Source organism: Sceloporus occidentalis, unplaced genomic scaffold (genome assembly GCF_023333645.1).
Source record: "Sceloporus occidentalis isolate IW3139 unplaced genomic scaffold, rSceOcc1.0.p SCAF_60, whole genome shotgun sequence".
Taxonomy (NCBI): domain Eukaryota; kingdom Metazoa; phylum Chordata; class Lepidosauria; order Squamata; family Phrynosomatidae; genus Sceloporus; species Sceloporus occidentalis.
In genome coordinates, this window is record NW_028317040.1 from 104,703 (window position 1) to 118,498 (window position 13,796).

At 41.0% G+C, this 13,796-nt stretch overlaps 1 protein-coding gene across 1 annotated transcript in view; it reads right to left on the reverse strand.

Moving 5' to 3' along the window:
• LOC149287446 (ectodysplasin-A-like) overlaps positions 1–2,036 on the reverse strand; it is a 72,293-nt gene extending 70,257 nt beyond the window's left edge. The window contains exon 1 of the mRNA XM_089492813.1: positions 1,790–2,036. Within this exon, the coding sequence (XP_089348939.1) occupies positions 1,790–2,036 (247 nt within the window). The remainder of the gene's footprint in view (positions 1–1,789) is intronic.
• Positions 2,037–13,796: the final 11,760 nt, after the last annotated feature.

Here is a 13,796-nt window from a genome sequence, read left to right on the forward strand (position 1 = left end):
AGTTTGTAATAATAAAAAATAATTGGTTCACATTTGAAACAATTTGAGATGTAAGCTTGGAAAACATAAATTAGGAAACGGCAGGGATAATTCCAATGTGTTTGTTATATGTGGACGTATATGAATTAGGATGTAGAGTCACATAAGCCTCTGCGATCTCAGAGGTCAGCGGTGTATAGGATGTCCCGTTAAAGCGGTACTACCAACCCGTACAGAACATGTCCTTACCAACACGTATATGACATTTTTAATGAACCCCACTGTAATGAAGAGCCAAACTAATTATGAATGAAAGTGCAGGTTCATTGGTAAACAAAACCTACCTCAAACAGATACTTACAACATGCGTTACTTGATTTGATTGATTTAGAACTACAATGGTTTTATTTGTAATACACACTGTTGTTCTGATGTTGTAACAAAACATGTATTCATTCATTCATGGACAGAAAACAAAATGTAAATACACTGTTGGGACCTCACCAACTCACTGCCTAGAGGCATGATCAGGTTAATCTATGTAGAACCTTTGAGTAAGACTGAAGAGTATTTAAGTAGCCAGAAATGAAACATCCATATAAAGTAGAATATAAAGCGGCATAAAACAATAATAATCGCCATCATTCCACAAGTGCATAAAGCTAGACTTATTGGCTTAGGGACAAAACATTTTCATGTTGGTACCACGTCCCTATAAAAAGAACAGCGAGATGACAAGAGATGCTACTGCTTTTCATTTCATGGCACATTTAACGCCGCCATCTGGTTACTTATCTGTCAATCATGATAACAGCAGTAGTACTATCCCTTCTGCGTCCACAACTTAATGGAGTTACGCCAAGAGGCTTTAAGTCCCTGGAAATCACTCCTGAAACATTTAGTTGTTTAGGAATTACCTAAATGTATGGATTCCAGAATTTATCCTCTGAGCAGACAGAATATTTGCTTGTATTAGTTTTACATCAGGAAGGGCTTAGATCTAGCTGAAGTTTGTGTGTATGTGTATACACACACACACACACACATATATATATATATACACACATATATAATGGGTGGGCAATATGTAGCAAAATGCGGTTATCTAGAAAGATAAGTATCCAGAGCGGTTTTATCCTGTAAATAAGCAGTTTGTGTAAAATCCTTCATAAGGTGTTTGCCCCGTTGCTTTAAGGCACTTCTTCACAGCAGGGACCAAAATGTGACAGCTTTACGAGCAGCTCACACCCGGGACAGCACCTCCAGGGCCAAATAGAAGGATGCTGAAGCGCTACAACAGCACACATCAGCTCGCTGCCAAATCCACCCAAAGGAATGTGTCAATAAGTGGAGGAATCCGCGTGCGATTACATAAGAAAACTCTCAGAACATTCATCAATTACAATCCTGTACTCACAGGAACTGCCTCCCGTGCCAGATGATCATCACCATGTCATGTGGAGCCAGCCTTAGAGGGATGCTTTACCCCTTCAGGAGACGCATCAATCCCCGCAATGTACACACTATCAAGTGGGGTACGCATGCGTATGCACAGACTGCAACTCCCATCATGCTCAGCTGACATGTGCCACTGAGAAAAGAGCGTAACGTATAGGTTGCTGGGGTGACAGTTCGGATCATGCCCATTAATCTGTCGAGTGAGGATGATGCGAGTTGCAGTCCCAGATTACGCCTTTAATTTAGTTGACATTATAGGGAGGACATAAGGCACTGACCTGACGCCCCTGTGAAGTCGCCGATAGCTGCATGTCACTAAGCTGAAGTGCCGTCCTACTCAGTTGGCTGATGCCCACTTCAGCGTCCCTTGTCCCTGGGCCAGAGCCCGTATCCCTCCGCAGCTCAGAGCGGAGCTCCAGATAGCAGCAGATAGTCACCAAGTGCAGCGACAGAGACAGGGCGAACAGTGCCAAAAAGAGCCGGCAGCCACCGCAAACCTTCGGACAGCCGCATCCCGAGTGCGGTGGCGGCGTCAGAGAGGTGGAGCCGGTGTCCAAGGAAAGGGAGGGGTCCGTCCCAGGCTGGCTTCGGGGTGCCATGCTCGCAACGGGTTAAGGAGCGGTCAAGACACCGACGAAGGAAGTTGCAGCCCGGCCCCGGGACTGTTACGGTCCCTCAGGAGCACTTTTGGCTGGTAAATACAACACCGGCTACAGAGCCATGAGCGGTGCAGAGACTGTGAGTGACCGACACGGCTCGGCGGCGAACACCACATCAAGTAACTCTTCACAGCAGGGCAAAGAGGAGGCGCGGGACACAGCACAGACTTCCAACACATAGCCACGCCCATTCCCCGCCAGGCCCTCCCTCAAAGCCTTGGCACAAAGCTTACACGCCTCAATCGCCCTTACATCAAGCCCCGCCCATACGCAGTATCATACCTCCCACAGAGAAAATGTTTGCCCAATCGCAGAAACGCCTTGTAAGTACACACACATCCTCAAAGTGAGCTCCTCCCACACGTAACAGAAACAAGGTCGCCACCTGTGGGCCACAGGGGCGCACTGCAGGTACACTGACGCAATGCTTATGTGGAACAAGACAGTGAATAAATACAGATACTGTACCTTTCTAGATAGGAGGAAAAGTCTCTCATCTGGCCAGTAGTTTCTTCTTCTGATGTCCCACGTCTAGTGATATCATTTTGGTTGACGGTTAGAAGTGTATCACAATTACTTTTGAGTCCCAAAATACTTTTCATTAATTTGCTTCCATGGCCTTTGCAAGATCATCAATAAAAAATGTAAACAGAATAAGACCCAGAATGATCTGTTTTTTTTTCAATTCAGCAAACTCAGCCAGCTTTCGCTGTAGGTATCGTTTCCTGCACATTTACATCTCTTCATATTGCAATCCTTTGTGTGACACTGCATCGAATATTTTGGCAAATTTATGTTGACCACATCTACTTTGTATTGTTGCTCAATTGGTAACAGAATGCAATCAAATTAGAGATGAGCTATCCTTAAAGGTGCTGTCCCACGTACACAAAACATTAACTGTCCCTACCAGGATTTTCAGAAATTAAACCTTAGTAGATCTGTCAATTTATTCTTTCCTCTGAAAGCTTCATCACATAAAGACGACACAGACACTTCTGTGAACTTTTTGTTTATCTGTTTCTATGGTAACAACCCATCAATGCCTTTATTTGGGTCACATAAAATGTTAGTGTTCCAAGCAAAGATTACAGAATTATTTCCTGGTAAGGTACGAGCATATAAAAGTACTAAAACTGATGTTTGTAATGCTACATTAATTATAAAAGTGTTAAATACAGATGGGCAGGTGGCACAGCACTTTTAAACAAATGTGTCGGCTATGATTAATGTCGTTGTATAATGCATATTAATGCATATTATTCTCTAATATATATATACACATTTATGAATTCACAGAAAAGTTGTTAAACTTAAACTGTTTTCATTTTAACATACACTATATGACCAAAAGGATGTGGACACCCCTCTAATTATTGAGTTTAGGTGTTTCAGCAGCATCCATTGCTAACAGGTGTATAAAATCAAGCGTATAGGGAGCCATCTCCGTATAAAAACATTGGCTTTAGAATGGGTCATGCTGAAGAGGTCATTGACTTTAAACGTGGCACTGGCAGAGGATGCCACCTTTGCCACAAGTCAGTTTGTGAAGCTTCTACCATGCTTGATCTGCCCCGGTCCACTGTAAGTGTCGTTATTGTGAAGCGGAAGCATCTAGGAGTAACAGCAGCTCAGACATGAAGCAGTAGACCTCTCACACTTACAGAGCGGGACTGCTGAGTGCTGAAGAGCATAGAGTGTAAAAATCACCTGTTACACTCACTACAGACAACTCTGGAAGCAACATCAGCACAAGCACTGTCCGCCAGGAGCCATGAAATGGGTTTTTATGGCTAAGGAGTGAAATAGGTTTCCATGGCCGAAGATCACTATGCGCAATGTCAAGCGTCAGCTGGAGGGGTGTAAAGCACACTGCTGCTGGACTCTGGAGCAGTGGAAACATGTACTTTAGAGCGATGAATCACACTTCACTATCTGGAAGTCTGATGGATGAATCTGTTTTTGGCGGATGCCTGGAGAATGCCACCTACCGGAATACATAGTGCCTACTGTAAAGTTTGGTGGAGGAGGGATAATGGTCTGGGGTTTGAGCTAAGCCCCTTAGTTCTAGTGAAAGGTGATATTAATGCTACAGCATGCAAAAACACTTTAGACAACTGTATGCTTCCACCTTTGTGGCATCAGATTAGAGAAAGTCACGCAAGGATTTGAGCAACCTGCACAGAGCCCTAAAAAATTAATGTAATAAAATTGCAAATCATATGCAGGTCACTGACCTTAACCACATTGAACACCTTTGGGATGAATATTGGTATCCAAGGCTTTAGAATGGGATATCTAACCAGCTTATATGGGTGTGTTGGTCCCCATACTTTTGATCATGTAGTGTAAGTTTATTAGATTTTGCTTTTTAGTATACAGAATATACATATTTTACCTTTGTTCTTTCAAGCATGAAGAGAAATTCATATTTGTTGTCATATTTCACGTAAACCTTGCAACCTCTGAAGCATAACAAAACGGTGGCCCCCTACTAGTTGATTTGCAATCCTGTATTAGTTGTAAATGGCTTTGTCCTGACATATGTCACTGTGCATAGGTGAAATCCGTTATAAATCTGGTAATAAATAATTACAGAATTAGTTACATTGTTAATGACAACGTCAAAGGGTCCACAAGTGCTACAAAATAACCATGGAAACCCCCTGACCCTGCCTACTTATGTTTTTGTAAATACCTATGTATTACACCTATGTAGATAGATAGATGATAGAAGATAGACAGACAGATAGACATGTATAGAAAGAAAGAAAGAAAGAATTCAGGCTTAATAAAGTGCTTTAATCTGCAGCAAGTTGCCAATAGTATTGCTTACATCAGGAAAAAAAGAAAAAGGCTAAACTACCGTTGCTTTTTTGAGATGTGGGTGGGGTGGTCTGCTGACATCATTGGGTGGTCCACTGGAGACCCACAGGCAGAAAAAAAGTAGTGGCGTGGAGTGGGGCATTCCCCAACACCACTCTCACGACCTGTAGATTCTCCATGGTGACCTGGAGACCAGGAAGTGGTGCTTCACCCGAAGTCTCTGAGCAAAACCAGGAGTGTTCCCAGGTATGATGATACTACTACTGTGAAAGGTACATACAGGCCCGGACTGGGACAAAAAATAGGCCCGGGCATTTAAGCCCAAGCAGCCCATTTTTATTTATTTATTTATTGTTAAAGCCCACCCTTCATGTACCATCTTTGCACTTACTCATTCACACAAATCATTAACACATTCATTAATGCAGTCTCACAAATCATTCAAGCAATTCATCCACACATGAATTCATTAATTGTCATACGCATTCACACAATTCATCCACACATTTATTCATTCTCATACGCATTCACACTACCCCTCTCCCCATCTTATCTGCCCCTTCTCACTATGTTCCCTCTTTTCACTATGTACCCCCTCTCACTATCTATCTCCTCTCCCCATTTCTCACTATCTAACCCCCCTCTGCCCCTTCTTAGGGGTCTGCGGCCGCACAGGGCTTCCATTAAAACATCGGGGGTTTTTTTAAACTTTATTTAACATCCTCCATGTTAAATAAAGTTAACAAAAACTTTATTTAACATGGAGGATGTTAAATAAAGTAAAAAAAAAAACCAAACGATGTTTTAATGGAAGCCCTGTGCGGCCGCAGACCCCTAAGGCCGGCCGTGGTGGGGGCTTCCTGGCCCCCTAGAGTGGCGGACCCGGACGCAGTTGCGGCGGGCTTAAGGGGCAGGTGCCCCTTATGCCCTGCGTTAATGCGGCCGTAGAGGGCGCATAGGCCCAGTCAGTTTGGTCCTGACTGGGCCTATTTTAAGGTAGGGGCCTGGAGCTGCAGCTCCATCAACCCCTAAGTCAATCCGGCCCTGCTGCGGCCCGGCCCACCGGGCAAACCGATGGCCAGTCCGGGCCTGGGTACATACCATATGGGAATAAAAGAGTCAGGAACAAGAGAAAACCAATGTGGATAAATAAAAATGTAAAGGGGGCAATAAATGGCAAAATAAGCTACATTTAAGCTACTAAAACAGGAAGGCAGTGAGGAAGCACTAAAAAGCTATCGGGAAAAAAATTAAATATGTAAAAATCAGATAAAAGCAGCAAAAGTGGAGACAGAAAGACTCATTGCCAAAGAGAGTAAAACAAACCCCAAAATGTTCTTTAACTATATAAATAGTAAAAAGGTTAAAAATGAAAGCGTTGGCCCCTTAAAAAGTAATGAGGGAGAAGTTATAGACGGGGATCAGGAAAAAGCTAATCTATTAAATATATTCTTCTCTGCTGTATTCACAGAGGAAAATGAAATGCCAGGTAATATACAGCAGGATGAGATAACTGCCCCAGTACATGTCGCCTGTCTAACCCAGGAAGAAGTGCAGTGCCGCCTAAAAAAAATCAAAATAGACAAATCACCAGGTCCAGATGGCATTCACCCCCGCGTTCTAAGGGAGTTAAGTAATGTAATAGACAGACCCCTATTTCTAATATTCAAGGACTCTATAGTGACAGGGTCTGTTCCCCAGGACTGGCGCATAGCAAATGTTGTACCAATATTCAAAAAGGGGACAAAAAGTGACCCGGGGAATTATAGACCTGTTAGTTTAACTTCTGTTGTGTGTAAACTGTTTGAGGGTTTCCTAAGAGATGCTATTTTGGAGTATCTCAATGAAAATAAGTGTATGACTCCATATCAGCATGGGTTTACAAGGGATCGGTCCTGTCAAACTAACCTGATCAGCTTTTATGAGGAGGTGAGCTCAAGACTGGATCGGGGTGAATCGCTGGATGTCGTATATCTTGATTTTTCCAAAGCATTTTATACGGTGCCACATAAAAGGCTGGTACATAAAATGAGAATGCTTGGGCTGGGGGAGAATGTGTGTATGTGGGTAAGTAACTGGCTCAGTGATAGGAAACAGAGGGTGGTTATTAATGGTACATACTCTGAGTGGGTGACTGTTATTAGTGGGGTACCACAGGGGTCAGTTTTGGGTCCTATTCTTTTTAATATATTTATTAATGACCTTGTAGAGGGATTGTATAGTAAAGTATCAATCTTTGCAGACGATAATAAGCTCTGTAACGTGGTTAACACAATAGAGGACAGTGCACGATTACAAATGGATCTGCATAGGTTGGAGGCTTGGGCTAGGATGTGTCAGATGAGGTTCCACACAGATAAATGTAAGGTTATGCACATGGAGAAGAAAAATCCAGGCTGGGAATATGTATTAAATGGGAAAACACTGGGGACGACTGACATGGAAAAGGACTTAGGAGTTTTAGTTAACAGTAAATTTACCTGTAGCGACCAGTGTCAGGCAGCTGCTGCTAAGGCAAATAAAATCATGGGGTGCATCAAAAGGGGCATAGATGCCCACGACAAGGAAATAATTCTACCACTGTACAAGTCACTAGTCAGACCACACATGGAATACTGTGTACAGTACTGGGCACCAGTGTACAAGAAAGATATAGTGGAGCTGGAGTGGGTTCAAAGACGGGCAACCAGAGTAATAAGGGGAATGGGAGGACTACACTACCCAGAAAGATTATCAGAATTAGGGTTATTTAGTTTGGAAAAAAGACGGCTTAGGGGGGACTTAATAACTATGTATAAATATATAAGGGGGCAGTACAGAGATCACTCCCAGGACCTATTTATACCCAGGACTGTATCTATAACAAGGGGACATCCTCTACAGATGGAGGAAAGAAGTTTTCTACACCAGCACAGACGGGGATTCTTTACAGTTAGAGCGGTGAGATTATGGAACTCTCTGCCAGAGGAAGTGGTAATGGGAAACTCAATAAAAGAGTTCAAAAGGAGCCTGGACGTGTTTCTTGAAAGCAATAATATTACAAGTTATGGATATTAGATTAATAAGGACAGAACGTTGATCCAGGGATTTATTCCATATTTGGAGTCGGGAAGGAATTTTCCCCCTGGTATGGGGCAATTGGTATCTGCTTCATAAGGGTTTTTTGCCTTCCTCTGGATCAACACAGTAGGGACACAATATGTATATAGGTTTAACTTGATGGACTTTGGTCTTTTTTTTTCAACCTTATGAACTATGTTACTATGTTACTACATTAGTAGTTACACTATTTAATAGATAAACACATTTCCTTGAATGCTGCAGGGCTCTCTCCACCTAATGTATCGGTTTGTCTTGGTCTGTCAATTCTCGTCTTGTCATACCACTTGAATATATGTATTGTGTTAAGTGCTGCGTAGATTGTTGGCGCTATATAAATAAAAGATAATAATAATTTTCTATACAGATTATTGGGCTTTTAGGCCTTAGGGTAATAGGACATTCATATCCACCAAGTGTTCCAAGCTTCTTGAAAAAAGGGACATCAGGGGAAGAAATGTTGCTGTCCCTCATAAAGAAGGACCCCATGGGGTGTATGGGTACTCTTTGTTAACAATTAGCATTTCCACAGGATAAAATGATGGGTAGGTGGGGGGAGAATCAAGTCTGAACCAAAGACTGAACTAAAGAAAACCCCTTTATGATGTATACTAGAGGAAGTAAAATATCCATCTCAATGGGTATTCAAATCCATTAAATACAGGATTATGTAGCATGATCATCCTATTTTTCTTACCAGCAGGTAGTGCAGTAGAGGATTCTGCTTTTTTTAACAAAATTGGGGAAAAAAGGAAAGCCCTGAAGCTACAAGGGCAGCACGACTAGGGATCCAAAACTATGCTTATATCACCCTTGTAAGCAGATGTAACAATCCATAGAAAAGGAAAGCATAACGTTAAGGAAGGATGAATGATGTAGGGGCAAATTATGTCAGAAGAAATTAACAGTTTAGAGTCCCTGACCAGACCAGGTTTTATCCCACCCTTATTTTAATATTTTTTTTCCCCTTTTTGTTGATAGGGTTAGGAGGAGGTATTTTATAGCACTCCTGATTGCATTTGTTACTCAAGATGTTGTAAACGGGTTCTGTCCCTAAACTTGTATGTTAAAAAATTTAATAAATAGAGATTTCTCATAAAGTAATTCACCATCTCATTTGGGAATGAGTGGCTATAGCTGGAAATGGGGTGTGCGGGTTGCCTTCATCTGGGTAAATCCTAAGTAATTTCTTGGATCGGTTAAAGTTAATATTGTTTTCCAAACCTGTATCACTATGTAACATTTCATGTACCTATAGTACATTTCTGATGTTTTGCTTTTATACTAAATGTCAGGCAGCGGTAGGGCCTTGAAAGAAAATGAGAAGATCAGATTAGCAGTTGGAGAAAGGAGGCTATCCACCATTTCTATATGGTTGATTGATTGAGAGAAATTGCCATCTCATTGTGACACAACGCAGCCATGATGGATGGCTGGGATTGTAGAGATTGAACAGCCCAGGCTTATGGTTTGGGGCTGTGTTCTCTCATGGATAGATGCAGCCCTGCTACTCACCAGTGGATGTGAGGGCATGGTGTTGCCCTCACACGGTGGTACAAGTGGCAAAAACCTTAACTGGAAAACGTCAGTGCCTAGTAATGTATCTCACAAATAATTAATTTTGATATTTGTAATGTGCTGATAAAGTCTTATTATTTTGTGTATTATGAATCAATGCTGTGGTCATTATTATCCGCATTTTGAGTAATTTATGCATAAATGTATCAAGTGAATTTCAGAGGAGTGTGGCCTCAAAGCGGAAGGGAGGTTGAGGATTCAACTGGTCACGAAAGAGGGTGAATGGATAAGTTTATTTTCTAAAGGATGTACATAAAGAGCTGATATAAATCTCAGTTCCAGTGGTTGGTCATTTATTTAAATGGACTCTCCAGCCATCATATGGACTTTAATGCAACAGTTGAGTGTCTCCAGTAAATCCTCATTGAGTCCCCCTTTCAAATGCATCAATGAATTCTGCAGGAAGGCAGTATTTGTCTCTTTGATGAGTTGATGAGAGGCAGCAAACAGTAAAAAAAAAAACATTATTACCATATATTACAAAGACCTTCATCAGGATCATGTCAGCTCTGCTTGTTGCATAGGTTCACAGATATCAGCTATACATTTCCTGATCTACTTTACTATTAAGTAATCTATGGTTTTCCTATTCCATGTGCTGTTTATTTAATTCAGCAAAGGATTACACTGTGCACCAAAAAGAAAAGAAAGAAGTACATAAAGTATTGCAGCTTTCCTGACCATGGCATACCATACCCCAACACCCTCCACTGACTAGGCTAAGGAGCAATGTTAGTGCTTTACCTTGTAAACATGCAGGTAGATGGGAAGGTGGCTTTCTAACAAATTCTTAAATAAACTAGTTTATTTGATGTATGAACTGTACTTCTTGTTTGTGAATGTACTGAAAAGTCATGGGTATAACACTAGTGCAGACTGTGCATGCATAATGCAGACTACAAGTAGTACGAAAATTAGTTTATTCCATGTTTTTTTACATTTATAATAGTAAAATATGTATCTTAAAATGTCATATACTTAAGACTTTGCAGTACTGACGCCCAGTGGGCAAACAGAGGAACAGCAATTTACTTGTTAAGTCTACTTACTGGAAATGGGTTTCAACAGGAACAGTTACCAATTCCGCAGAGGAGGATTCCCCTGGAGCTTGATGATCTGCTAAGGGTAATGCAACAAACTTTTAGAAAGTTCTTTAGGAAGTTAAGCTTGGTTTTATTTGTGTTAACAAAAAAAAAAAAACCCAGCCCAGCCCAGCCCAGCCCAAAATCTGTTTGGATACCTTTAAGTTAAAGGGACACTTCAGCCATCATATGCGGCCATATGCATATGTGGCCTTATTACCATAGAAACCATGGAATGGTTTTGTTGTCAACAACATTTCATAAATTGGTGAAACAATGGTGAAAGGACCACATTTCAGGTGTTCACTCCTTATACACAATACTCCAATGACCTTTAGTTAATGGATATTATGTATAAAGGAAAGTTTTTTTTATCATCATAACAACCAAGAGATTGGCCCTGCCGATCAGATGATTCCATTGGTTGTTATGGCATTAAGACCACTTTATAAACTTTGTCTCTATCATTTTTCATACATAATGCCCAATATATTAACAAGAGGGTCCAAAGAATACCATAAGGCTTTCATTTTACTTTTCTACCCATAGGGAACTTATCTAGGACTATCAAAGGCACATTACAAGGTTTCAATATTTCATTAATCACAAGACTGTGATAAGTTGTTTTGAGTCACAATTTAGATCGAACACTGTGGGTCTCATGACAGATTTGTGTATTTTCTCTATTGTACATAAGCACAGAACTGTCATTGTTCAAACAAGAATAAAAGTATAGGAAAGTATAACGTTATACATTATTGAAAGTAAGATATATAGTCCCATCATTTCATTTATGTAATGAAATAATCAGTGTTGCCATTTAGGGAACGATGTGATGCTTTTAAGAACTAATATCCTTTATGGAAAGGATGTCAAGGTAAATATCTGGGTGAGATATTGTGAACACTTAGGGAAGTGTACTGTATGAGGATAATTCATAGTTCACTATGGAAACCAAACGAATAGAACAGTAATAAGACAGCAAGTACCAGTAACCCAGGCAAGTGAATGAAGGCAGAGTATAAGGATTCACTAAAAGCCAAATAGAATAATGTAAAAAGGTTTTCTATCTGCTTAATACATATAAATAAATCAAATCTATATAAAAATATAAATAAAATCTCTATCTGAATGTTAACATTTTAAATGGTTAATTGCATTAAAGCTAAATTTATGTCACAACTGGGCAAAAGTAAGCATTGGGACTTTAAGGTTTACATTTGGCGTTGTAGATCGTCTTGGACTTCGGGATTCTCGAGACTGTAAGCTCTTCTGAGCAGGGCCCTCCTCACCTGTTGTCTCTGTAAGGCTAGGTTTCCACTTGGGTTTTTGTCCTGCGTTTTTTTTCTTGATGAAAAACGCCAAGAAAACTGCCACTGCATTTTTCTGCGTTTTGGCGTTTTTTTCTGGAGTTTTTTCTGGCGTTTTAGCCTTTCTGTGGAAATTGCTTTTTTTGACCTTAGGCAGTTTTTCCAGCCTTTACAAGTTAGAAGTTTCACCCAGCTAAAAGGGATTCGGATAAATGGCAAGTATCTGCCCCCTGATGTCATTTACTTGGTAGAGTTCTACTTAAACGCCCCGGCGGACCCTTTTGTCACTTTTCTGTGGTTTGTAAGGCATGCTTTATTCCGAATGTCTGCTCCTCTAGGAAGATTGGCCCCAAATGATGGTGCAAATTGTTTGCTGTTGCTTTTGGCACGCAGGATCCAGTTGATGTGTCGCGTATGTTTGTTTGTAATGGCATGTTTGTTCCAAATGGTGTAGAATTCAATATGAACTTTGTTTTGTGTGAAACTGTTTGTTTCCAGCCTATTTCTCGTAGGACACACAGATACTGGGTCCATCCTCTGCATTGTAACTGTGGAAAAAACGCCATAAAAAACGCCAAGGCAATAAACCCACATGGCTTTTTCATGGCGTTTTTTCTCTCCCATAGACTTCTATTGGAGAAAAACGCCAAGATTTCCTTGCAAAAAACGCCAGAGTGTCAACATGCTGCGATTTTGAAAAACTGCCACAGAGCCCAAAAAAGCAGAAAAACGCCAAAGAGGACTGAAAAAACGCCAAACAAAAAAACGCCAAGTGGATATGGCATTCTGCGATTTCCTATTGAAGAACAGCTAACATCTGGCTGCTGCGTTTTTTCACTAAAAAAACACCAGGTGGCGCTATTGGCGTTTTTATGGGCGTTTTTAGCTAAAAAAAACCAAGTGGAAACCTAGCCTAAGGCTTGTTTTTTTGTCCTGCGTTTTTTTCTTGATGAAAAACGCCATGAAAAACGCCAAGAAAACTGCCACTGCATTTTACTGCGTTTTGGCGTTTTTTTCTGAAGTTTTTCTGTGGAAATTGCTTTTTTGACCTTAGGCAGTTTTTCCAGCCTTTACACGTTGGAATTTTCACCCAGCTAAAAGGGATTAGGATAAATGGCAAGTATCTGCCCCCTCCTGGTGTCATTTCTTGTAGAGTTCTACTTAAACACCCCCCGGCGGACCCTTTTGTCTCTTTTCTGTGGTTTGTAAGGCATGCTTTATTCCGAATGTCTGCTCCTCTAGGAAGATTGGCCCCAAATGATGGTGCAAATTGTTTGCTGTTGCTTTTGGCACGCAGGATCCAGTTGGGTTTGTTTGTTTGTAATGGCATGTTTGTTCCAAATGGTGTAAAATTCAATGTGAACTTTGTTTTGTGTGAAACAGCCTATTTCTCGTAGGACACACAGATACTGGGTCCATCCTCTGCATTGTAACTGTGGAAAAAACACCATAAAAAACGCCAAGGCAAAACCCACATGGCTTTTTCATGGCGTTTTTTCTCTCCCATAGACTTATATTGGAGAAAAACGCCAAGATTTCCTTGCAAAAAACGCCAGAGTGTCAACATGCTGCGATTCTGAAAAACTGCCACAGAGCCCAAAAAAGCAGAAAAACGCCAAAGAGGACTGAAAAAACGCAGAACAGAAAAACGCCAAGTGGATATGGCATTGTGCGATTTCCTATTGAAGAACAGCTAACATCTGGCCGCAGCGTTTTGTTCACTAAAAAACGCAGTGTGGCTGAATTGGCGTTATTATGGGCGTTTTTAGCAAAAAAAACAACAAGTGGAAACCTAGCCTAAGTCA